Source organism: Lycorma delicatula, chromosome 1 (genome assembly GCF_047948215.1).
Source record: "Lycorma delicatula isolate Av1 chromosome 1, ASM4794821v1, whole genome shotgun sequence".
Lineage (NCBI taxonomy): Eukaryota > Metazoa > Arthropoda > Insecta > Hemiptera > Fulgoridae > Lycorma > Lycorma delicatula.
In genome coordinates, this window is record NC_134455.1 from 331,360,132 (window position 1) to 331,386,261 (window position 26,130).

The 26,130-nt window shown below is 31.8% G+C and overlaps 1 protein-coding gene across 1 annotated transcript in view; it reads left to right on the forward strand.

The window, feature by feature from the left end:
- Window positions 1-26,130, forward strand: part of LOC142317882 (uncharacterized) — a 111,649-nt gene that overhangs the window by 13,279 nt on the left and 72,240 nt on the right. Inside the window, exons 6-8 of the mRNA XM_075354427.1 lie at window positions 14,550-14,570; window positions 19,771-19,896; window positions 21,559-21,666. Of these exons, the coding sequence (XP_075210542.1) occupies window positions 14,550-14,570; window positions 19,771-19,896; window positions 21,559-21,666 (255 nt within the window). The remainder of the gene's footprint in view (window positions 1-14,549; window positions 14,571-19,770; window positions 19,897-21,558; window positions 21,667-26,130) is intronic.

Here is a 26,130-nt window from a genome sequence, read left to right on the forward strand (position 1 = left end):
TTTTAAATAATAAGAGTATATAATTATAGTTTAATCCACTTAAATATTTAAGGGGAAGATTAAGTTTTCATTTCACATACATATTGTAACTAAACTAGAAAACTCAAGTCCCCTGAATAAACAAGAAAGAAAGAATAAATAGATCTCTAAAAATTAAGAAAGCATCCGGGTGAGGACCCAATAACTGTGTAATTTTTTAAATTATGATTATTAGCTAATTAATCAATGATCTATTACAGAAAATATTTGGAAGACCAAAAAAAATCCTGCCAGAATGGCCACTCTGCCCCAATTCATCCTTGACACAAAAGAGGAGACAAAATTTACAGTGGAGTCAATAATTACAGAGGAATGTTTCTCCTTTCAGTAACCTTTAAAATGTTATAAAACTTGTAGAGAATACAAAGAAGAGAAGAGCACTTCAATAAACAAATTGGGAAATATATCAGGGTGGTTTAGAAAGGGAAGATTCTGTGTGGAAAAAATAAATAGTAAAGAGGAGATTTTTTTGCCTTTACGAAAGATCGGGCAAGATTCAAATAGAAATGGTAAATGTAATTGCTGAAATATATTTCTTAAAATATATATCAAAAAATTTCTTAAAGAATGTATCGGAATATACCAGTAGCAACAAAGTATGATCTAATCTTAAAGATTCTTAATTTTTTTAGGTGTTAAAAAAAATGTAATTTTTTTACATTTTCTGATATTATATATTTTGAAAAATATTTTGGTAAATTTACAAGCATAAATTCAAAATAATTGCAAATTTATACACATTTAATTCATTGCTGTCATCTGGTCATTTTTAACCCGAGAGGTATATTTTTGTTGGCTATGTTGCAATGACAGTTGCTACTTCCCTGATTTCATTGTCCACTCTATTCAAGGGTGTTTCAAGGCCAGCTATAGTGCCATGTACAATAAAAACTTTCTAGTTTATTTTTTACCAGTGTTCACAAACAAACCGATGATAGTAGCAATGTTACTTTTTTTTGGTAATAAAATCGTCATTGTATTATTTAAATTTTTAACAAATTATGATTTTACTGAGTATAAATACCTCTGTATGATCTGTATGACCGTGAATCTATACTTAGTGAATATGATAGCGATAGTGAATGTCACATAGAAAGTCCTGACAATGTATGTGAAATTATAAACAAAAACGCGATGAGTGTATCCGATGAATTGTTGAAGAGGAAATTAGACAAAAGTCTGTTTATGAAAAAAATTGTTATAAATGGAGTACTGAACTAATGTTATTAGGACTCATCTTTCTCAAATAAAAGGAACTGCAAAAAACTTGAATCTCTATTAATTCAATTTATTATTGGGAATTACTGTTTTAATTAGAACATAAAATTACTAAATTATCACTAAAACTACTGCTTTGCACTTCCTTTGTTAATCACACTGATAATATTGAATTAAAAGCTTTAATGGACTACTGTATTTATTCGGTATATTTAATTCTAGTAAAGAAGATGTGAGGAATCTACAGAAAGTGATGGAACTGCAAGTGTTATATTCAGGGAAACCATGTCTCTTCAGCGGTTTTTATTTCTGTTAGTTTTAACGGCACTAAAGTACACTTCAGTACACGAGATGGTGACAAAACTGCTCATATTTTCACATTATTTAAAATGTTCCTCTCAATTGCCAGTTCAATTATTCTCCCACCAAGTATCTAATTGTAGACAAGATGCTTATCAGTTTTCAGGATCTATGCACCTTTTGAATGTTCATGAAAAATAAGCCCTGAAAATATGGACATATATTTAAGGAAATCATTTGCCTTAACTCATATGAGACGACGACTTGAAGAATCCAGACTTCCAACATCGCTGACTTTAATATTAGAAATGTATTAAAAATTAAAAAAGGATAAATCGAACCTGAATTGCTACAGAAAAAACACAGGCGATGTCATATGTGCCCATCAATCAACGACAACGCAAGTACAAATAACATCATAAGAAATAGTTGAAATTAGTTATGAATATTAAGACGTCGCTTTAAACTAGAAAGGCAATAAAAATCCTTTTCGCGGAATTTACAAAACTAATTTTTCTCTTTTGTATGAATATTAAGATGTAATTTTAAACTGCCTTTCTGATTAAATGACTTTTGACAAAAGTTACAAATATAATTATTCTCTTTTGAATGAATATTAAGATGCATTTTTAAACTGCTTTTGCGATTAAATGACTTTTGACAAAAGTTACAAATATAATTCTTCACCTTTGTATGAATATTTAGATGTATTTCTAAATTGCTTTTGTGATTAAATGACTTTTAACAAAAGTTACAAATATAATTCTTCTCTTTTGCATGAATATTAAGATGTGTTTTTAAACTGGTTTTGTTATTAAATGACTTTTGACAAAAGTTACAAATATAATTCTTCTCTTTTGTATGAATGTTAAGATGTTGCTTTAAATTAAAATTACAGTTAAAAACCTTATGGCAGATTTTGCAAACATAATAAATTTTCTCTTTCGTATGAACGTTTAAATGTGATTTTAATTCAGAACTTTGATTAAAAGTCTTCTGACAAATGGTACAAACATAATTCTTCTCTTCGTTATGCTTAATAAGTTGTGTTTTTAAATTATTTTCTGGAATAACAGACTTTTGACAAAAGTTAGAATTATTTACACTACTCTTACAATTATTCTTGGTACTTCCTTTGATGGTTAATTTATCAATAATAACCTGTAAAATTAAACCAACAATTAAAAGGTAATTATGAATTAATATAAAATTATTTCCATTACAATAACATTACTCTATTTTGTAAAAAGTCGCAAAATATGGATAAAAAACTGAATATTTTAAACATATATTCAAAATAAACATCGTTTGGAATATTTTTTAATGATTCACAAGTAAAATTTTATGTAATAACAAACTTTACTTATCCTATTGCATATCTATACACATAGCTGTAACTTTACAGATTGTCTGGGCTAAAGGTATCCAAAACAAATGGCCTATATTTAGGAAATAAGTCCTAACTTCTTAGTAGACTCAAATGATAGCATAAATCTCCAAGAATTGTTCAGGGTACTTTTAATAGTCAGTAGAATATGCGTATGATGTGCAGACAAGCTGACTCCAATGCGATTGTAGTCCATCAATATATGGATCCCACAAAAACCATTCAGTGCATGCTTTAGTTAATGGAATTTCAATCATGTACATATGTTTAACAGCTTGTACAAACTGAATGGAATATCAATTCTTTTACGTCAAAGTTTAACGTCCTCAAAGGTATGACTTTAAGAGACAGAAATCATCAAAGGTTACAGTTGTGATGAGGCTATGGATCAAGTAAGCTACGCATTCACTGCCCGTCCCATTAACTTCATTAGGCGACCTAGTTATGGACTGCAAATATCTCTTTCTACTGTTTACAACATTACCATAAGCACTTAAAACCCCATGCAGTAATCAAAAATGAAAGGGACACACCCATAGTCAATGTCTAGTTATGATGAAGCAAAAATTGTGTAATCAGACTGACATTTTCATGGAGCCCACTGTGACAGGGCAGATTTACGTCGACCTGTTTCAGAATTTTCCGGTTCCTCAGATCCTGCCGGATTCATCTCCAACAAAATGGTGCTCCACCACAATTATATTGAGATGTTACCATGTTCCTGAACAACACTTCCCCAGACGTAAGATCTGATGAAGTACGGACTGCATGGCCAGCTAGATCTCTCAGATATCACTCCTCTAACATTTTTGCTTGAAATTTCATTAAAAGTTGTAACAAAAGAAAGTTTGAGATTTGGACGATTTAAAATAAAAAAATTGAAGGTGTAGGTCTAATAATGAAGCTGATGCTCTTAAACACCTGGCAGAAGTTAGATTATTTTCCAGGCATCTAAAGAGCAACAAAAGGTGCATACACTGAAGTAGACAAATTTACATTAAAACATTGCGAGCGTTGATGTTTATTTAAAAGTAAGTTGCCAAGTTATGTTAACTGGTTCTCTTAATTTTAAGCTGTACTTTTAGACTGGACTCTCTGTAGATTATAGTAAAATGTCATATTCTTCTGTACCAATATATGGTTTTTTATAATAAAATCCAACTTCAACAACCCAAGTAAAGAATTACAAAGTAAATGAAATAATATTTTATTTTTTATTCCAAAAGCCTTTTTGCGGGATCCTGAATATCAGTTGTATATAATATAATTAAATAAGATTACATATCAAACATAATAAAAAATTAAAACTACAATCATATATAAAAAACATATGAAGTCAGTTAAATAAAATAACTACTTCTACAATAAATAACAACTTAAGTTTAAAAAAAATAATAAATAGAATAAATTTATGCTATGTAACCTGGAAAGCCAATTTACATTACTGAGTGGATTTAAATCACGCTATTTATAAAAATTATGATTATTTCTTTTTTTTTATATAAAAATGTGCTGCCATCTGTGCTGCCTTTATAATTGTCATCCCTATATTCTGTTTGAAAGTTGATCAAGTTGGAATCTTTTGTATTTATATGTTTAAAATCTCTAAAAAATGTACAAACTTTACCTAGTATTATTTAAATTTAATTTCTTGATATTTTCACTACATTGAAATTTTAATATTAAAATTAACTATTTTCAATATTTTAATTTTTTATTATGTTTGATATGTAATTTTATATAAATATAGTGCTTTTGGAATAAAAAAAAAGGTAAGTGTCATTTCATTTACTTTATAATTCTGTACTTGGGTTGTTCAAGTTGAATTTTTTATTAAAAAATACAACATATATATATATATATATATGTTATCATATATCATATATATATGGTCAAACTGGAAAACATGATTTATAATGTATAATTTTATAATAAACAAAATAAAAATATATAATTTTTTTAATTCTTCTAAATTCGCGTCCTCTTATAACAATATATTAAAAACATTTAAAAAACTTGTAAATAAATCTGATGAAGTGGTGCACATGCAAGAAACACTTATATATATATATATATATTTCCACACAGGGCAAGAAACTTAAAAACCAAACTGAGAGAGCTTGAACTACAGGTATTTGAGTGTTACCTTTTACACTGCTCCTATTAGCACTATTATTGGAGGTGTATATTACTGCTCTAATCTATTATTGTCTGTTGTAAACTATTCATGCTTCAGTGCAATAATTTTCGAGAACAGTGGTTTTCCTTGTCAACACGATTTGTCTAGTTGCAAGTCCTACACTATCAATAACTGAAGGCAAATGTTCACAATAAATAACTGAAGTCATTGACAACAGTTTGCATCAGGTGACTCTCAATATGATTACTTTAGCATTGATGCATCAGCTGTGCAGGGTGATCGCTTCGGATATCTTTTGTCAAAATATGGTAGATATGTTACGTCTTCCTAATGTAATCACAAAATCAGATTTTATATTATTTTCTTTTCATTTACAGATTTTATGTCACAACCATGTTTAGTCTGTACTAGGTCCACTTTAAACTTCTACCTGATAAATATTGAAACATGAACACTGAATACACTTAACGACAAATCACCCAAAGCTTACAAAATGTCAACTCCATCAACAGGTTAAAATGCAGATATTTCAGTCATCAATGAATTTCAAAAACACACTTTGCTCTCACACATTGACCATTTATCATTCACAAACATCTCAATAAATCGATATTAATTAAACAGAACTAAATACAGTTACAAACATTTTTTTTAAAACTAACACATTGAAATATATACACAGTAATGAAATTAACAAGCGACAAATCATGTATGTTACAATAGCCAATATGTAATACTTAACGACATGGATAAAATACAATCCCATCTTTTGTCTTCACTGTGTGAAAATCTTTTATTCGAAGTTCATTGCTTTTCATATTAGGATTAACCAGTGGTGAAACATCATTCAATAAGATCTCAGATTCCTTTTAAAAAAAAGATATAGAACACAAATTACAAACTAATTAATTTCCAATAAATGTTTTTTTTTATTTTATTCTGACTGGAACTTAGTAATAATACCACTTATATACAAATCACATATCCTAAAAATAAATATTTTTGGTAGTAAATACCATTAAAATCTATCTTGCTAAAAATTTTAGAAAAATCCAAATATTATATGACAAAATTAGGCCAAAAAAGAACAAAACTGATTTAATTTTATTTTTATATGAATTTACTATTAATAGAATATTACAATTGTTATTTATATATATATATATATTATACACTTTATTTTCTCAAAGTGTATGTTGCAAAAAATAACAAAATAGCAAACACATTAATCACAAATTTAATTCTGAGAAAATTGATTTTATAAGTAAATTTAAAACAAATATGGCGGTTGTTCAGGAAGGTTTAGAAGAATTTTTTTTAACTTTCAACATAATTCTCTTGCAATTGGAGTCATTTACCCAGATTTTCAATCTTTTTATATTATCAATATGATGTGATTTGTCCAACTCTGCGAAATAAGCAGTTCCCTCACCTTTGCATAATTAGAAATGAATCTTTGTCCAATGAGCCATTTCTTAAGATTTGGGAGGAGGAAGTAATACAAAAAAGAGGAAGTAAAAGAAAAAATATATAAAACAAATAGATCATTTAAAGATAGATTTAATGAAGATTTTAAATCATTTAAAAATAGAATAAAGGGTTCTCGAATGTTGCTGACAATTTTATAATAATTTTGTATATTATTTAGTTTTAAACTATTATTTAGTTTACAAGATAATTTGGAAATAGTTGAAAAAATTAATACTGAAGATGAATATATATATATTCATCATATATATTCATGAGGCTGAATTCACGTTTATATATATATATATATATATATAAACGTGAATTCAGCCTTATAAACCTGCAAACAGAATTTGATTGAGACACTTTTATTAAAATTAAGTTTGTATCCAAAGATAAGATATGATAAATTAATAATTATTGTAATACTTTTTCATTATTGACTGAACAAATATTTGTTAAAAATAAAAAAATCCATAAAAACATTTCGAATATTTTTAGAAAATTAAAATTTCTTTTATTAATTTTTATTTTAAACAAACAATTTTTACACAATGTAAAAAGCGAATAGTTAAAGAATTTATAAAAGTTATCACTGAGAATGAACTTAGGCCTGAAAGCATATTGAAGTAAGAAATTAGAGGCAAGAGTGTTTCTCTAATTACGTGCTTTACAGAGGCTGAAAGAATATTATATCGTACATATAGACATTTATGTACAGAGAGACAAAAATGGACTATAAAAGCTCTAACCTGCTAAATAATTAATATATACGAGTTCACAAATGAACTGCATGAAATCCAAAATTTACATGCATGGCCATAATAATGAAAAACAATACAGTAGGATGCCGATTTTCAAGATATCTGACAAACTACACTGCTTAAATCCAAATTAAGAAATTTAAAAAAAATGCATTTTTTTGAAAAAAATCTTCACTTCAACCGGAAATTTTTTATTTATGTTTATTTTACTGGGGTTTTCAATCGACCTTTTTGCAATTCATTTAGCAAAAATATATATGATACTTATACAGGATGAGTGAAGATAGACTTGCTAAGAAAATTTCCAACATCGTCAACGTAAGTAAATTAAAGTCGATTTGAATGAAAGAAAAACAAGATGACCTGCAACGACTCAACATAATACAGCAGGACACCATTTTTCTAAATGTACAACAAGCTGGACTGCATAAATCCAGACAAGGAAACTAAAAAAAAACTAGTATATTATTTGAAAAATTTGAACCATTCATACCAATCTGTGCTTAAATAGGTATTTCTCTTATCAATCTTTATTATACTGGGTTTTTAAACTACAGTTTTGGAATTCATTTAACAAAACCATATATATATATAATATACTGGCCTTCGTAAAAGTAATTTTCTACATTCTACACACTGTATTTGTTGCACCATATTACTAAATCTTTCTTTCCTTACATTGTACATATGCCCTAATTTCTTCTTAATTTTACTGAAATGTTTACTTTTATTTTTTTTTTTTTTTTTACTTGGTGTGTTACTCATTAAATATAGAATGATATGTGCACTGTATACCACAAATCTTTTTTAAATTACCCTTTTCAATTATCCAGATTTGGCCTTGCAAGGTCCATCTGGATAATTGGTGTGCCATTATATACAAAATCTAACACTTACCATTTCATTTTCAACTTTTAAATTTTCTGATTTAACTAGGTTGGTGTCTTCAATTGATGGGGATCGTTTTTCATTATCACTACTCATAATGTCAAGCTCCTCTTTCAGTTCTACTAAATTTATTTGCTGTAATAAAAAAACAATAAATTAATGCTAAAAGTAATAATGTTCATGATTTATTGTAAAATTTATAAAATAAAAAAAAATTATTTATATAATTCGCTTACCACACACATAAATAGTGCAGCCACAATTTGTTATAGCCACATAATAATAATAATTATTATTATTAGTTGCCTTTAATGTGCCAAGTTTTATTCCAGAAAATGTTTCTTTTGCTAAATTTTATCAAAAATGCTACTATTCACAAATTGTAAGGTGGTATTGATTTTTACAAATTGTAATCTTTTACAATGAATTTGTTAATCTGTTGCTGTAATTCTTATGATTTAGTTTTTTATAACCTTACTGACGGTATCAATATTGCTTTTGTTGAAATTTTTTATCATGAACATGAGAGAAAACATTAAATAAAATTTTGAAATTCTAATCTTATTTTTCATAAATACTTACCAGATAATAAAAATATTAATTCTGTAATATTCAGCATTTATCATACGAGTCTGATTGCAAAAAATATTTATTTTTTATAACATCACATAAGCATGAAACTTGTGTGGAGCATGGAAATGGAATTTTATAACATATGAAAAATGTCGTGCCTGACCAGGATTTGATATGGATCATGATATAGGAATTTTTGCTGATGAATAGTAACTATGTATTAATAATATTGTTGACTAAAAAATACCAAAAATACTTATGCAAAAATGTAATTATCAAAGCAGTCCTCTAGTCAACTTATTATCGCAATTATTAATAAGGAAACACCATACGCTTCAAACACAATATAAATCTATTTTAAAATTAAATAAAAATGAAATTCATTCAATGTGTGATAAGGAAGGTAAAATGATGTTGAAGTGGGAAGATAAATGAGATGTCTTGGGTTTGACGAATAAACATATAGAGCATAGAAGTAGTTGGGAAAGGAAAGAAGACAATAGTTCCAAATGTTCTCAACGATTATATTTTTATAGACTGAGTTGATAAGGTGGATCAAATGCTGAGAGCATATCTATTCAAAAGAAAAAGTCAAAACGGGCGATATAAAAGCAGTTCTGCCAACTTTTCAATATCACTGTATTCAATGCTCATAGTTTACATAAGAAAAGTGGTGAGACGTACAATCCTGTTCAATTCAGACAGAAAATTGTTGAAACTCATCATAGTCATTTCCAAAAAAGGTAGGCCCTCTGAGAAGATCCTCTAATTCTCTCTCTGTGTTTAACTTCTAATTTCAATTTTTTCAAATAAATCTTCACTTCAATATGGATTTTTTTTTATCGATCTTAATTTTACTGTTTTTTTTAATTTAACTTTTTTCAATTCATTTAGCAAAAACATATATGTATTAAAACTTATTAAAGTAAATTTTTACCCAATTATCCAGATCTGGCCTTGCAAAGGTTCATCTGGACAATTGGTGTTTTCACTGTATGCAGAATCTAATATCCTTACTTACCACTTCATTTTTAACTTCTAAATTTTCTGTCTTATTCAAGTTGGTGTCTTCAATTGCTAAATGATCTTTTTCGATATCAAGTAGTTCCTCTTTCAGCTGTAGTAAATCTACTTGCTGTAATAAAAAACAAAAAAATGAAACATATTAACAATATTGTTGATACTCATGTACCAAAAATATTTATAAAAAATGTAATTTTTGAAGCAGTTCTCTAATGAGAATTTACACATTTAATAATGAGAAAAACTGACAGCTGACAGAAATTTATAAAGATTTACAACGAATAAATGATGAGACTCCAGACACAGTTGACCAAAGTACGCAAACCGAAAGTCATGGCAGGAACGAGATGGCAGATATTCTAGATGTAGAGCTGACAGATGAACAACTGATAGACAGATTACCCACACGATGGTCAACCTGGGTAATGAACAGGCTGACCCAGGAGATGACAGCTGTTTTTTCATCGATTTGAATGGATTAAAGCCATCCAGCCTGTATGCTGGGACGGCACCTGGGGCAATGATCTTACAAGACTCCACCATCCTCGAAGATGGAAAGATCACAAATACCGGAATTAGGTACACGGTAATCTATGACTCTAGAGAAGGAGATAAGATAATGACCTCTCATATTATAAAGGCCTTACCAAGAGCTGTAGGTAAGCTGGAGTCAGCTGTCTTTGTGGTTCCCAGTGGTCCAGCGGGCATCATAGTGAGAAAAATAGTAATATACATGATGAGGAAGGGTAAGACCTTGCCGAGGATGTTACTCCTTAGCCTGAGCGAACAAGGGAGGGCTGGGTGGAGGTCGGTATCAACAAGAAGGGGAACCCCCCCGGTCGTTGAAAGTAAAACGGTCGTAGTAAGGGCCCCCGGTAAATCTTATGCCGATCTGTTGAAAACCATGAAAGAAAAGGTTAAGGTTGAGGAGGCCGGCGAAAAACTGTCAATTAAACAGGGAAGGGATCAACAACTAGAGGTCTGAATTAGTGGGGCGCAGAAAGCGGAGGAGTTTTCCTCCCTGCTGAAGAACAGAGCAGAGGATCTCCAGGTGGATATAAGAACAAGAGAAGACCGCAGAACAGTCTTTCATGAAAAAGACATGCTAGGCGACACTACTGAGCGAGAGGTCAGGGAAGCGGTAGAGAAGGTACTAGGACAAGGAGAAAACCTTCAGGTCACATCACTAAGGGAGGCATTTGGAAACACAAAAAATGCCACGGTGGTCACAAGTCAAAGGAATGCAACGAAATTAATTGCAGCAAGGCTGAGAGTATGTTGGGTGAGTTGCAGGGCATATATCCGGACGGATATAGAGAAATGTTATCGATGTTGGGATGTCGGTCACAGCAGAAGAGTGCAGAGGCCAGGACCGTTCAAACCTCTGTTTCAACTGTGGTAAACCCGGCCATGTAATTAAAGATTGCAAGGAGGCGACCATATGCCTGGACTGTGGAGCCACTTCACATAGGAACGGGAACCCGTGCTGTAACAAAGGTCATGACTAAAAGTAATATTAGTTAATAATAACAGGAGCCTACTCTCTAGTGATTTGAGCATAGAAATAGCAGCTAGATACGAAGCGGACTTCCTGGTGGCCACCGAACCTAATGTGTATTCGGCGGCCAGACAACAGTGGCTGACCGATGGGAATGGTGATGTGACAATTAGAAAGATCGTTGAAAATGTGGATTATGATCTGTATGGTAGAGGTGACGTACTCATTGCTGTTGAAGTAAGCGATAAGATTATAATAGGTGTATATATCAGCCCTAACTGCAGCAGGGAATCTCTTAAGAACAGACTCCTTGACCTCCAACAAGTCATTATACGAGCTCGGAAGAGAATTGTAGTCCTTGGAGACTTTAACTGCAGGACTGTTCCAGCTGTAGCAGTCTCCTCGAACGCTAGAGGAAAACTCCTGGAGGAATTGCTGGCAGCGACAGGAATGACATGTATTAATGACGGAACAGCCACCTACCAAGCAAGAGGGCATCAATCGGTCCTGGATTTAGTTATAATTGATGGAAGGATGCGCATTGATGCAGCTGATTTCATGGTTCTTAATGACGAAACAGCCAGCGTTCACAGAGCCATCATTGTTAACTTCAGAGAGCAACGGCCAGAAATATGACAGATAAATAACAATATCAGACTGTCTTATCAACAGATATATAGAGTGGCTAATAATGCGGCAAATAGAATTAGAAATAGTACTCAGATAACACCTGAAATATTCCAAAATATAGTTAAAGAAGAGATGGCGAACATACCGAGGAGAAATAATATTAAACATAATATGGTCTACTGGTGGTCCAGGGAGATAGAGGAACAGCGTAGAATTATGCAAAGACACAAGAGGACGGCCCAGAGGTTGCGAGCTAGAGTTGGTTCGGAAATAGGATGTAACATTGCGACAGAGCAATATAGGCAAGCGAGAAAGACGCTTAACTTCCTCATAAAGCAGGCCAAAAGAAGGAAATGGTTAGAACTATGCGAGGAGTTGAATGCTGATCCGTGGGGAAAGGCTTTCAAAATAGTAACCAAGCGGCTTGGGAGACAAGCTCCGACACTGAATGAAGAAACGGCTGCGTTGCAGATCAGAAAGTTATTCCCCAGAACGGAGGAGCAATATAATAGAGAGGTGATAGAATGCCAGGGAGGAAGATTTACACAAAAAGAGGTCATGGAAGCTATAAATAAATTAAAAAATAAGAAAAGCCCCGGCCCAGATGGCATCCCAGCGGCCATCATTAAGATAATAGCTAGAATCGTACCTTGGGAAATAGTCGATGTAGCCAGCTACGTCCTACAAAATAGAAGCTTCCCTGAATGCTGAAAGGAAGCAAGAACAGTCTTCCTCCCAAAGGCAGAACAAATTCAAGAGAACACAGCATATAGACCGATTACGCTCATAAATAATATGGGAAAAGTAGTTGAAAGGTTGTTAGAAAATAGACTTAGAGAGGAAATAGAGGAAAAACAATGTCTACATCCGGAACAATACGGATCTAGAAAGGGACGGTCCACGGTGACCGCAGTCGAGAAGGTAAAAAACTGGGCATTAAATTGCAGAAGCGGTACATGGAGGACTAGAAAAATTCCCATGATCATAATGCTTGATGTTAGAAACGCATTTGGTACGGTCCCCTGGACAGCCATCATTGAGGCGCTTCAAGCCATGCAAATAAGTAAATACTTAGTTAAAATACTTACTTAAAATTCTTAGAACCGATTGTAAGTTATTTAAATAATAAAAAATAATCCGGCATTTAATTTGCAAAAGAATTTTATGAAAATTTCTTTACATTTTATTTTTACATTTTACCACTTAACTTTTCCGTGAATTAGAAATTGTTTAATAAGTATAATGTGCAATATTATATGTATGTATATATATTTTTTTCCAAGATTATATCGAGATATCTTAGCTATTAAAGTATACATTTGCATGTGTTGGCATCTCTGACAAAATTGTGGGAAAGCTTTGTTAGGAAGATATGTAGTAGATGTTCTAATATTATTATTGTGTAATTGTTGGTGTTTACTTTGTTTATTTGACTAAGTAAGTAATGTTATGCTATTCTAATATAAACTAGTAGAATTTAAGTTTGAGTTTTTTATATTGATAATTGGTAGAGTGAACTTTAAACAGTCATGTAAATTCATTTTAGTTCGTTGTAAAATCGTTTTCCACAAAAGGAAAGTTGTTCAGAAACTTGTATAATCACATTTTAAGTATGTGACTGTAAATTACATTTACGCCATGCAAACACAGACTGAACTTCAATTTCACAGTCCTTCAGAAATGATTACACATATATCATATTTTAATGCCCAAACCTTTCATGCTGTTCTTGTTACAAACCAGTTTTATCTGAGACGGCACAAGCCTTCTCAGTAGAATGGGGAAATAACCTTAACAGTTAAGTTCATTTATTGTGCCATTGCCCTAAGAGTGCCAATTTCATTTGAACTTGGCAGGATGAGTGTCAGATTTGTTTTACTCTCAACCGTACTTCTTAGGCAATGATGCAACTAGCTACCGTTAAGAAATCATAGATTTTTAGTACATAATTATTAATAGTACTTGAACATTAATTCTTCCTATTGTTTATTAACTTTTAATTTTTAACAGGTAATTTGTGGTTAGAAGTGATTATACATTGAATAAATCCATGATCACTAAATGTGAGTGCTACCATATCCTTAGGGATGCTAAGAGACTTAAGGGGTTGGTCCACTCACTTTAATTAAAGTATTAATAATGTATTACTAAATTTAAAATTTATTATAAAATATATATATATACACACATAATTTGAAATGTATGGCATGATGTTAAACAAAGATTTACAAACCAATATTATGAATCTGTTTCACTGACATAATAAATAGAACTTCAATGAACCTGTGCTTATTGACATTTATATATTTAAACAAACTTGCATTGTTTTTGCTTAATCTGATTAATGCTAAGTTAGTATTTTTCCCTATTTTTGGTAACCTTTATTATAGTGGGCATGTTGAAACAAATAAGTATTCTAAAATGGGGCGTACAAATTAGAAAAAGTTTTTAGATAACAAGAGTGTGGGCTGGTGGTTCAGCTTAGAATGGGATTTATTAATATGTTTTTGGTGGGGGGTTCCTCCATTAAATCCAAAATGGCACCTTCCAACTTGTGATGTTTTGTAGTAAACAGTAATTAAACATATTTGTTAAATAAGTAACTTATTTGTATATTTTCAGTCACAGCAGCCAAGTGGTATAGTGAGTGTTCAAATCTTATAACTGGGAGATCTTTAGTTCTAGTTCTTAAATAAGAAATAGCAAGGTGATCTCTGTACAGGATGCAGATAAATAATTTTTGTTTTAATATAATTTATTTAAAAATTCATCTTCAGAGTAATTATTTATTATTGCCAACATAAATGAATCAATATCAAATATAACCTCATTCAAGCTACTATAAAATATAAAGAACTATCGTTAGGTAATTATAAGAAAGCTGTTTATGAGAGGTGTTTGGAAGAATCTATTTAGTAATGTTAATTGTGTTGGGATCCATACCAAATTCTTGTAGCATATTAAATAAGGAAGTGCTATTGATTGAGTTGTTTGCCTTTTTGTAATCTACGAAGACAGTTGCTTAGTTTTTATGCCTTGTCATTTTTCTCCTTATTATTGTTTTAAGGTTTGAGATTTGTTCTGTACATGATCTTACTTTTCTGAATCCTTCTCTGTATTCTCCTAGTTGTTAAGTATTTGATTAATTCAGCAATATTTTGAAAGGATTTTGTTTGTCAGAGGTAAGAAGGAAATACTTTTTATCTTTAATTAGTTCTGTTTCATCTGCTTATTTGTATAGTCGATGTATTAATGCATTTTTTCAATCTTGAGGGATTTTTCAGTTTTCCATATCTCTTCTAGCAAGTTCTCAGGTTTTTCTTGGTTGTTATCATGATTGTCTCTGTAATTTGCTGCAGTAAAATTATCCCTTGCTACCTTGTTATTTAATTTCTAGCTGATTTTGTCTTGTTTTGATTTAATTATTTTGTTTGGATTTTTAGTTCAAGTTGGTAGATTTTGGAATTGAAATCTTACCTTGGCTTCGTTGTAGTTTAATAATCTTTTAAAGTACTTGCTGGAATTTTGCAATTGTCTTTGCTGTTGTTTCCTAATTTTCTATTTTTACCCTAAATCAAAGACTGTACAATTGCTATTTGGTAAGTATGTTAAATTTTAAATTGTATTTATTTATTTAATTGATATAGTCAGGCATGAAACCCATGAATACAAAATCATATTAAAAAAACCAACATAATTACATAACAAAATTATCATTCATAAGTTCGAATAGCTCTTGATAAGGTTAAGGTATTAAGTGTACTTTACATAGTATAGGTGGCATATTAATAACCCACCGGGTTGGTCTAGTTGTGAACGAGTCTTCCCAAATCAGCTGATTTGGAAGTCGAGAGTTCCAGCGTTCAAGTCCTAGTAAAGCCAGCTATTTTTACATATGAAATAATTAAATTCATATTTAAAATATGAATAAAATTATGATTGGTAATGTGCATAGAATCACTGATTTTATATGCAGCACATGTAAAATAGATTCTGTGTGGTATTTCAGGTAATTTTAATTGCAAGTCAGCAAAAGGTCACCATACAACAGAGTTTATTAATTTTAATTTAGTACTTCATAAATGCATGACCTAAAATTTTAATTAAAATTTGTAGTCTCTTTATAAAATTTATCATTTGTAGTGACTTACAATATAACAATTTTATTCATTGATGGATAACTTGCTTTCAAAACATACAGCTAAGTCTTTAATAGAAGATACCTTTTGTATTGCAGTATTATTTTATATTATTCAGCTGCACAATTATATCAACATTTTCAAACCTTCCAAATTGAATATGAAATTAATTTTTTTAAAGTTAGCAGAAATACTATTTTTGCTCACAGTTCAAGTTGATAGGAAGTAATTGAATATCAACTAGATTTGTAATCGGCTTAAACAATTTCATATATCATCTGCAAAAAATTAAAAAATGCGAATAGCATATGAATAAACAGTAATTTATAAATACAAGGAAAATTTGAGAACCCAAATGCATGCCTTGTCTTAATCCATATCTAACATAAATAGGCTTAGAGGTAAAATTATCAATTTTAACATAAGGAATTCTGTTTTTACGAAATGGATGTATCCAAAACAACAATTTATTATAAAATCCACACGCAGCAAGTTTTTTAATAAGTAATTTGATATTAACTACACCAATGTCACAACGAAAATCAGTATAAAATGCATCAAGATATTAAAGAATGATTGAAGAGCTTAGTTAATACAAAAAATAAATTGTAGCAAAATTTTAATTATTCTTCAACGAAGTTGTCTGTTTTTGTAGCAATGTAAGTTTATTGTTTAGTGTGGTTAAGCAGCAGCTGTGGTATCTGTTCTAATAATTCTCTTGGAAAAATGAACCTGCAGATCATCATTTTCAAGGCTAATATCTACCACTTCTATCCACAATTGATAGTCATACACACAAGTAATTGAGTTCTCTAAGTGAAAGTGGTGCAATACTTGACAGCAGATGATCTTCTTAGTCCTTGGAGTCTGAAGTAAAGTAACATCTTACAATGCCTTTTGACACAAGAAAATATTTATTGTAGCTTCTAATACCTTAATTTTTAATTAATTTTTATGGAAGTGATACACCCAAAATGCTACAACCAACATCCAATCGTTCAATTTTGTGATGTGGGGCAATATATTGCTCTTGGTTTTTACATTCGTGTAGATCTTTGTTCTGCTGAAAAAAAATACTTATGAAACAGTTAACAGAAAAATACTTACCAGGTACTAAATTTAAATTTGGAAAAATGTGTTCTTTTAGAGCTTGCTCTAATGTTATTTGTCAAGGTTTTCTTAACTGGTTTTTTTATGAGTTCTCAAAGGGTTGCAACAGAACTGTCAATGCAGGTGACTGAATGTTAACAGAAACATTTTCATGATATTTACAAACACTAGTGACATCTGAATTAACATGTAAAAAAATAAGGTGATTTGTTTTCATCAGTAAATTCACAAATTTTAATGAGTTCTTTTGGCACTGTACCAGTACAATGATTTGACACTCTTCATTCACACAAATTCCTATGGGACATTGTTCTTCCATTGTTTTACTTGAAAAATAATGTAAAAATTTAAATAATTTTAAAATTTGGTAGTATAATGATGAAAACTTATTTATTTAATAAACACTTTCAAAAATAGGATAAAATTTGTGACACTTGCTAAAGATGTGAACAGGTCACTGACTAATGTCAGACACACCAGTCTGTAACTGCGAAGCTAAATGATGCAACATGCATAAATGAGCATAATGCAGCATGAATTTTCCTGATGACTGGAAATGAATTCAAGCGCCTGTTATAAGATGAGCACTGCAATTGAATGGTTCAAACAAGTCTATTTCAACTATAGTATTAAGCATAAAGATATTAAATCGCCAAGAAGACAAGAAATCCCTTTTATTAAGTCAAAATTGTATTGCTTGTAATAAGTTTTTCATGATTTTTGAGAGGTTATAATTTTTTTATTAGTACAGTACACAAGAAACTATTTTATTTTCCATAAACATCTACAAAAACACTACAAGTGGTGGAAATTAAAATTTTTTATTACCAGCCCGTCAAAATTATTTGAAGCCAAAACTTAAATCATGTAAAAAGATTATTTTCCAAAAATTCATAAATATTTAGGGTTAAGTATTATTTATGGTAAAACTACTAACAATACCTACATGTAAAAAAATAATTCAAACTGTGTTTGGCATCCTCGCCTCATAAAAAATTACCAAAATAAAAATTTCCCTGTTTTTCAAGATCAAATTTATCGCTAATTTTCTCATAGAAAGAAGAGAGATAGGTAAATAAACCGCTAGACAATTCTTTCACCTTGAAAAAATATGAATATATTGCTTTTTGGTTCATTCTTTCCGGACTTACAGTTTTTTAGTTACGATTGTTTTGATAAACCCTTGCAATCACAAAAATAGGTGTGTGTACTATACAAATAAACTGCTTAAATAAAAAAAAAAGACTTTTAATTTTAAGGTCCTGAGACATGTGGAAAACAAGTGGGTGAGTTTCAATTTTTTTTTTGTGGAATTGGTGTCAATTCTTGGGTCACATTAAATGGATTGACCCAGAAAGATATTTGGAATATATGTAAATTTGTACAATGTAACAAAAAAGAAATATAGTGCAAAAACAAAAAAAAGTTTCTATGTGTAGAAATTTACTTTTATAATTGAGATTAATAAATTCCTTAATGTGTGTGTTTCCTGAATGAATTGCAAAAATTCAGTTATAAACCCGCAGTAAAATAAACATTGATAAAAAATAATTCCTCTGTAGCAGAGATTTGAGTGTACAAGATTACACATATCATTCTCATCTAATTGGCCCATGGTAGGGTAGTTTTATTGTTAACTACTTGAACAAATTGCAACATACACATTAAGGGAATAAAAAGTATACATATATATATATATATATGACAGCATTTAGAACCACTGCTTTCTTTCCTTTCCATATTAATTCTACACAGTCTAATCTGAATTTAGTTGTCAACATTATTTTTCCCTCCTTATCACACACTATAAATTTCATTTTTAATTAAAGTAGATTTATATTGTTTTTGTAGCTTATGGAACTCTCTTCTTATTAATAAACTTATATTCATGATCAATATCAAATCCTGCTTAGGTGTGACATTTTTCATACACTATAAAGTGACATTTCCATGTTCCATGCACTAGCTTCATGCTTATATTGCGATAAAAAAAATTAATATTGTTTACAATCAATTTTTATGAGAAAATGTTATCATATATTCTTATTTAGTAAATTCTGACTGTTATAAGATGAATATTTTTATAATCTGTTAAGTATTTATGAGAAATAAAATTAGATTTCAAAATTTTAGGTAACATTATCTCTGATGATCGTGATAAATTATATTTATCATGATAAAAAATTTCACCGTAAGCAATATTAACACTACTGTCAGTAAGATTAGAAAAACTAAATCATGAGAATTACTCGAACAGTTTAACAAATTATTTGATTGCAGAAGCTTACAATTTGTAAAAAACAACATCATCTTGTACGGTAGTGTTGTTTTCAACACCCATTTATATGGTAAGTAACAGCATTTTTAATATTTAGATTAGTATGGCAACATTTAGCAAAAGAAACATTTCTTAGGTTTTCCATACAAAACCTGGCACAGTAAAGTCACCTAATACTAATAATAATTTAACTGTTGCTGCGCTGTTTGTGTATGATAAGCGAATTACATATACAATTTTTTTTACTTTTATAAATTGTAGAATAAATCATAAACATATTTACTTTGTAGCATTTATTTATTGTTTTTTATTACAGAAAATAGATTCAGTACAACTGAAAGAGGAGGAACTGCTTGAAATTATGAATAATCAAAACACATCTCTAACAATTGAGGAGTTTAACTTAGTTAAACCAGAAAATTTAAAAGTTGAAAATGAAGTGGTAAGTGTTAGATTTTATATACAGTGGCACACCAATTATTCAGATGGACATTTCAAGGCCGAATCTGGATAATTGAAAAGGGTAATTTAAAAAAGGTTGTGTGATTCTATATTTAATAGGTAATACAATAAGTAAAAAAAAAATGAAAAGTAAATGTGTTTCAGTTAAATTAAGAAGAAATGTGAAAAATGAAAATACAATGTACAGTGTAAGAAAAAAGAGATAGTAATATGGTACAAAAGATACACTATATAGACATTTGCTTTTATAATCACTTTTACAAAGGTTTGTATATATATATATATATATATATATATTTTGATAATAATATTTGTTGAGTTGCAAATAGGCAGTTAATTAACACTGCTGTAACAGCTGATTTTTGAAGTCAAAAGGTTGTAAAGTTCAAATCCTAGTAAAATTTAGTTGCTTTTATAGACAATTAAAATCTAAACCATGGATACCTATAGACTTTGATTGTTGGGGTTCAATAAACCATGTCACAGGAATGTTACGCCTGAGTGTACAAGACTACACATTGTTTACATGTCATGCATATCATCCTCATTTAAGTGGATGTTCGTGGGGTAGCTTTATTGTTTACTAGTTTGTTACTAGTTTCAAAAAGAGTAATGACAATATTAGTGGTGTTTTTACAACAATGATTAGGAGTTTTTACAATTTGTGTGCCTGCATCTACATATACTATCAAATTTTATTTTCATATATCCAGTTTCTGGCTCTGAAATGTCTTAATATCAAAGTGTGCTCATTTTATTCTAATAAAGTGAATGAAATTTAGCCTACCTTTCCAGTAAACTTTCATCATCTGCTAAAATTTTTTCTGGTGTATATACATCTCTGAATTTTTTAACAAGATAGTCAATAATCGATTTTATTTTTTGGAGATTTATTAGTATTATCATCATGAGTAAAATTGAGGGAATACAATAAAAGTTTTATTCTTTGGGCTAACACTTTTCCAAATCCAAGAGTTGTAAAAAGGAGATTGTTTGTGTAATAACTTTCAGTTTGTGGCTTTCAGGTAATTCCTGATAGCATATATACAGCTAAAAACAAAAGCATCTCATAATTATCAGTCTGTTTCCACAGGTGAAACCTCAAAAACTGGTTTGGTAGTTATTTTTTTTTTTAATGAAATCTTTGACATAAAGATTAGTCTGCTTGACATAAAGAATGTCAACTAATTTATTTGTAAAAAATAACCCGAATTATGAATATACATTGTTAGGACATATAGAATAGAGAAACAATATGATACTACCGCTTCAGCAATAAATTAGGGTAAAAATCGAACTAGACTCGCATTTGTTACAGTAACCCATCAACAAACACAATTAAATGGGTCAATTCATAATTCATCAGTGGCACTTTTCAGCAAAAAAGTGGATGACAAATTATTTCGTCAAGGAAATTTTTATCAGGGTAGTTATTTGATGAGTTATTTCATCAAAAACTATGAAGGGGTTAAATAATTTGTGTCTTCTTTTCTGTCTTTGATGGGTTGAAAGACCTTTTTTTTTAATATTTTTTTAATTTACAATGGTATATTTAAGTTTGTCAGAATAAAAAAAGATATTTTATTGAATATTAATTAATTTCAACATTTTTGTAAGGTTTTTTTTCATCTTATTTTTATAGAAATCTGAGATCTCATTAAATGATGACATTCCACCTCGGATTAATCTTAAAATTAATGATGTACACACTATAAAGGCAGAAGAAGAGGAGGAATTTTTACCAGGTCATGTAAGTATTTATAATTATTGGATATTGTAACATACATGATGAGGTTGGACAGAACACTGAAAAAGAAACTAAATTATGAAATATAGGTAATAGGAACTATAGTAACTAAAGTACACACGCGTTTGACAATGAAAAATTCATAACTTATTTCTTTGCAATGGCGGCAGAAATATTCAGTAATGAAGTAGAAGAATAAATCTATCTTTTCCTTAATGAATTTCTTTAATTCACAACTTCACCCATCTTGGGAGTGAAGAAATAATGAATATTTTTAATATCTCAATGTTCAAGGGAGCTAGGGCCTCGGTTAATGGCTTAAAACCTTCTCTGGGGTAACACATATGTATTCTGAAATTTGAAAGTAGTCAGTCAGCTTCCTCTCGCATGATGCATGAGCAAACAGAGAAACTATATATATATATTCCCAGTTTGAATTTTCAAAATCGGATGATTGTTTTCTGATATAAGAGCACCTCCAAAACAGTGGTCCAGGGGCACCCCGTTTGTTAATAATTCATAGTAATGATTGGGGTAGCCTCCCATGAGGTGTTCGTATACCTCACCAATCTAGCCTCACATGCATACCCCAGGGAAGGTCATTATTGTTAAACAGAAAGAAATTGTTCAAAATTTAATATTACTCATTTTTGTAATATTTTCAGTCGACTGATATGATGCATTCAGTTCAACTTCACCTCACACAGTGATGACTCACAGTTGATTAAAGATTGTGCTTCAACCGGAAAATCTCCACTACTACAAATATATACTTTTTTTTTTTTTTGAGATTGAAAACATATCTAAAACCTTCTCAGTTATGCTGAGAAATGTGGGTAAAAATTTGGTTGAAAGTAATTAAGGAGTTTTTTTGTTTATCCCAAACAAACGAAAACCCTCTGCCTCTTTATATAATAGTAGAGATAGAGATAGGAAGTATTATCAGCAAGTACTGCTTTGTTAAAGTGAAGCTGAATTCTAAGAATATATATTAAAGTAATTTTAATTTCACCCAAAAAGATTTTTAATTTGAAAAAAATTAACAGATTGCTGGCATGCAGAAACAAGAAATTGAGTGAAAAATCTCATACACAACCCAGCAGCTGTTTTTAACATATGAATAGATGTTTTTAACATTTTTATGTATTCATTCAGAACAAATAAATTTTTCTGCTTTTGCAAAATAAATTCTAATTTTCTTATCATTAAATTTTAAAATCCAATATCTTCATTGTTTGCATACTAACTAATTCATAAATTATCTACAATGCTAACTTCACTCATCGTAAAGTTCTTGTTCAGCTATTATAATTATTATTACTGTATATCCATTCTCAACATTGAATAATTTCTCGATGTATGGAGAATAGCTGAAACCAATCAAACTAGGTAAACTACCTGATGGTATAACATCATATCGGCCGCTTAGTATGAGAAGTGTGCAGCAGTAACTGACCCGCTAGACACAATCAATGTAATAGATGTCATGTTGTTAGAGTCGTGAAATAGACAGTTAAGGCCTGTCACTGTAATCTGTGCAGATGGGTGGCGTCTGTATAATTAGTTCATGTTGGATTTTAGAAATGAAATCTTACTGCTGTTTCATGGGAGTTTAATAATTTTTTTAAGTACTTCGTATATTTTTGCAATTGTCTTTGTTGTTGGGAGCCATTGCTGATGGCAGTGTCGACGCACACCTGTCACCTGCCCCCAAAGACTGGTGCCCAGCACTACCCTCAACTGACATCTTTGCTGCTCACCTCATGTTCTTCCTTTAGTAGTTTCTGGTGGAGCGCTCCACCAGAAACCACTGTGAACACATGGTCCAACTCTCACTGAACAAGAGCATCAACTGCATGACCCCCAAGCGAGTCCAAACCATCACATGCCAATTCTTCCTTCCACCTAGGACACATGAAAAAGATGTGCTCCAATGTGTTAGTTTCTTCACAATACTGACATTGATCTGTACACCTCCTTCCAATCCTGCAGACGTAGACCCCAAATGACCCTTGGTCTACTGACCAATACAGCAGCTACTTCTGGGATCAAAATATAGCTCTAATGTCCTTTTGGATTCTTCCACCTCTTTTATTTTTTTTTCCTACTCTCCCCGATCGGATATCCAATTAAGTATACTCTGGGAGAGTGTCCTTTTACTCTCAAAGGAGGCGTCCCCCACCCGCCGGCTATACGTCCGACACGGCAGGTTGGCCTCCCCGGTCTCGGATCTTTTGTTTTACATTGCTTGCCTCTAATCCCTCGCTTTAGAGCCAAGGTCCCAGCTATAGGTCGCTATACCGTCCCCCAGCGCCTCAGCAGGGAACCGTGACTCGGTCTTTACGCCTTTGGCCTCTAATCGACAGCGCTGACCCCACAAAGAGCCTAGGCTCCCGCAGGAACGACCCCGCCGACCGGGACTTGGTCTTTTATTTTAACCCAAACTCAAACTCCCCTGGAGTTCACCCCCTTCTCAGGTACCCACACACCAAGGCGTACAGGCCCTCCATGGAGTGACTGTCCGCCCTACCCTACTGTTTATACTCCCATTCTTCTGTCTTCATCCTCTTTGGCCCGCAGGACCTCCCCGGCGAACCTGCGGAACCATTCCCAGTTCTCATTGTTGTACCCCAACCGGTTTATGAGATTTTCTGGTGTAAGGCCATTAATTACTATTTAACCTCTGTTAACGGCCCATCTTGGACATATGAACAACGTATATTTACCCGCGGTCTATTTTCCCATCCTATACAGATACTGACCGAAAGAGCCGTGCCCCGACAGTAATTGTGTCATGAAAAAATTGACATCTCCGAGTCTATTGTTATTCCAGGTTTTAATATTAGGGATTAGGCGTCTGGTCCATTCTCCCACTCTGGACCCTGCGCACTCTTCTTGCCATTCTTGTTCTATAATCCCTTCCATTTCTTGTTTCGACATACCGCTGTGTCTGAGGGTTCTGGCTTTTATCTGAAGGTCTATGTGTAGGACCATGGTCAGTACGCACAGCCCGTAATACGATACCGTACAGTAACTAGCAGCTACACGCAGCAATGCCAGCCTATGGACACTTCTCAACTTCTTTTTATTTCGCTGTATGTTCATTGCCGCCCCCCATATGGGAGCCGCATACAGTACCGCGTACCTGAGAGGCCCAGGCAACAGGATTTATTAGGAGCTATTTCTAATTTGTTATCCTCCATCCATTCATCTATTGTTCTAAGCGCTTGGTTTGCCTTGTTCTCCAGTTCATTAATATCTCTGTCTTCTACTAATATTGAGATATCATCCGCGTATCCTACTATCGATACCCCTTTGGGGTAGTTCAGCCTGAAGATTTTATCATAAAAAACATTCCATAAGGTTGGGCCAAGGACAGATCTCTGCGGCACCCCTCCGAATACCTGAAATATGGCTTTCCTTTCTAGGGTTTTGACCTCTATGAACCTATTTTGCAGATATTGATCTATCTGATTTACTAAGTATTTACTTATTTGCATGGCTTGAAGCGCCTCAATGATGGCTGTCCAGGGGACCGTACCAAATGCGTTTCTAAAATCAAGCGTTATGATCATGGGGATTTTTCTAGTCCTCCATGTACCGCTTCTGCAATTTAATGCCCAGTTTTTTACCTTCTCGACTGCGGTCACCGTGGACCATCGCTTTCTAAATCCGTATTGTTCCGGATGTATACATTGTTTTTCCTCTATTTCCTCTCTAAGTCTATTTTCTAACAACCTTTCAACTACTTTTCCCATATTATTTATGAGCGTAATCGGTCTATATGCTGTGATCTCTTGAATTTGTCCTGCCTTTGGGAGGAAGACTGTTCTTGCTTCTTTCCAGCATTCAGGGAAGCTTCTATTTAGTAGGCCGTAGCTGGCTACATCGACTATTTCCCAAGGTACGATTCTAGCTATTATCTTAATGATGGCCGCTGGGATGCCATCTGGGCCGGTTATTTTCTTATTTTTTAATTTATTTATAGCTTCCATGACCTCTTTTTGTGTAAATCTTCCTCCCTGGCATTCTATCACCTCTCTATTATATTGCTCCTCCGTTCTGGGGAATAACTTTCTGATCTGCAACGCAGCCGTTTCTTCATTCAGTGTCGGAGCTTGTCTCCCAAGCCGCTAGGTTACTATTTTGAAAGCCTTTCCCCATGGATCAGCATTCAACTCCTCGCATAGTTCTAACCATTTCCTTCTTTTGGCCTGCTTTATGAGGAAGTTAGGCGTCTTTCTCGCTTGCCTATATTCCTCTGTCGCAATGTTACATCCTATTTCCGAACCAACTCTAGCTCGTAACCTCTGGGCCGTCCTCTTGTGTCTTTGCATAATTCTACGCTGTTCCTCTTTCTCCCTGGACCACCAGTAGACCATATTATGATTAATATTATTTCTCCTTGGTATGTTCGCCATCTCTTCTTTAACTACATTTTGGAATATTTCAGGTGTTATCTGAGTA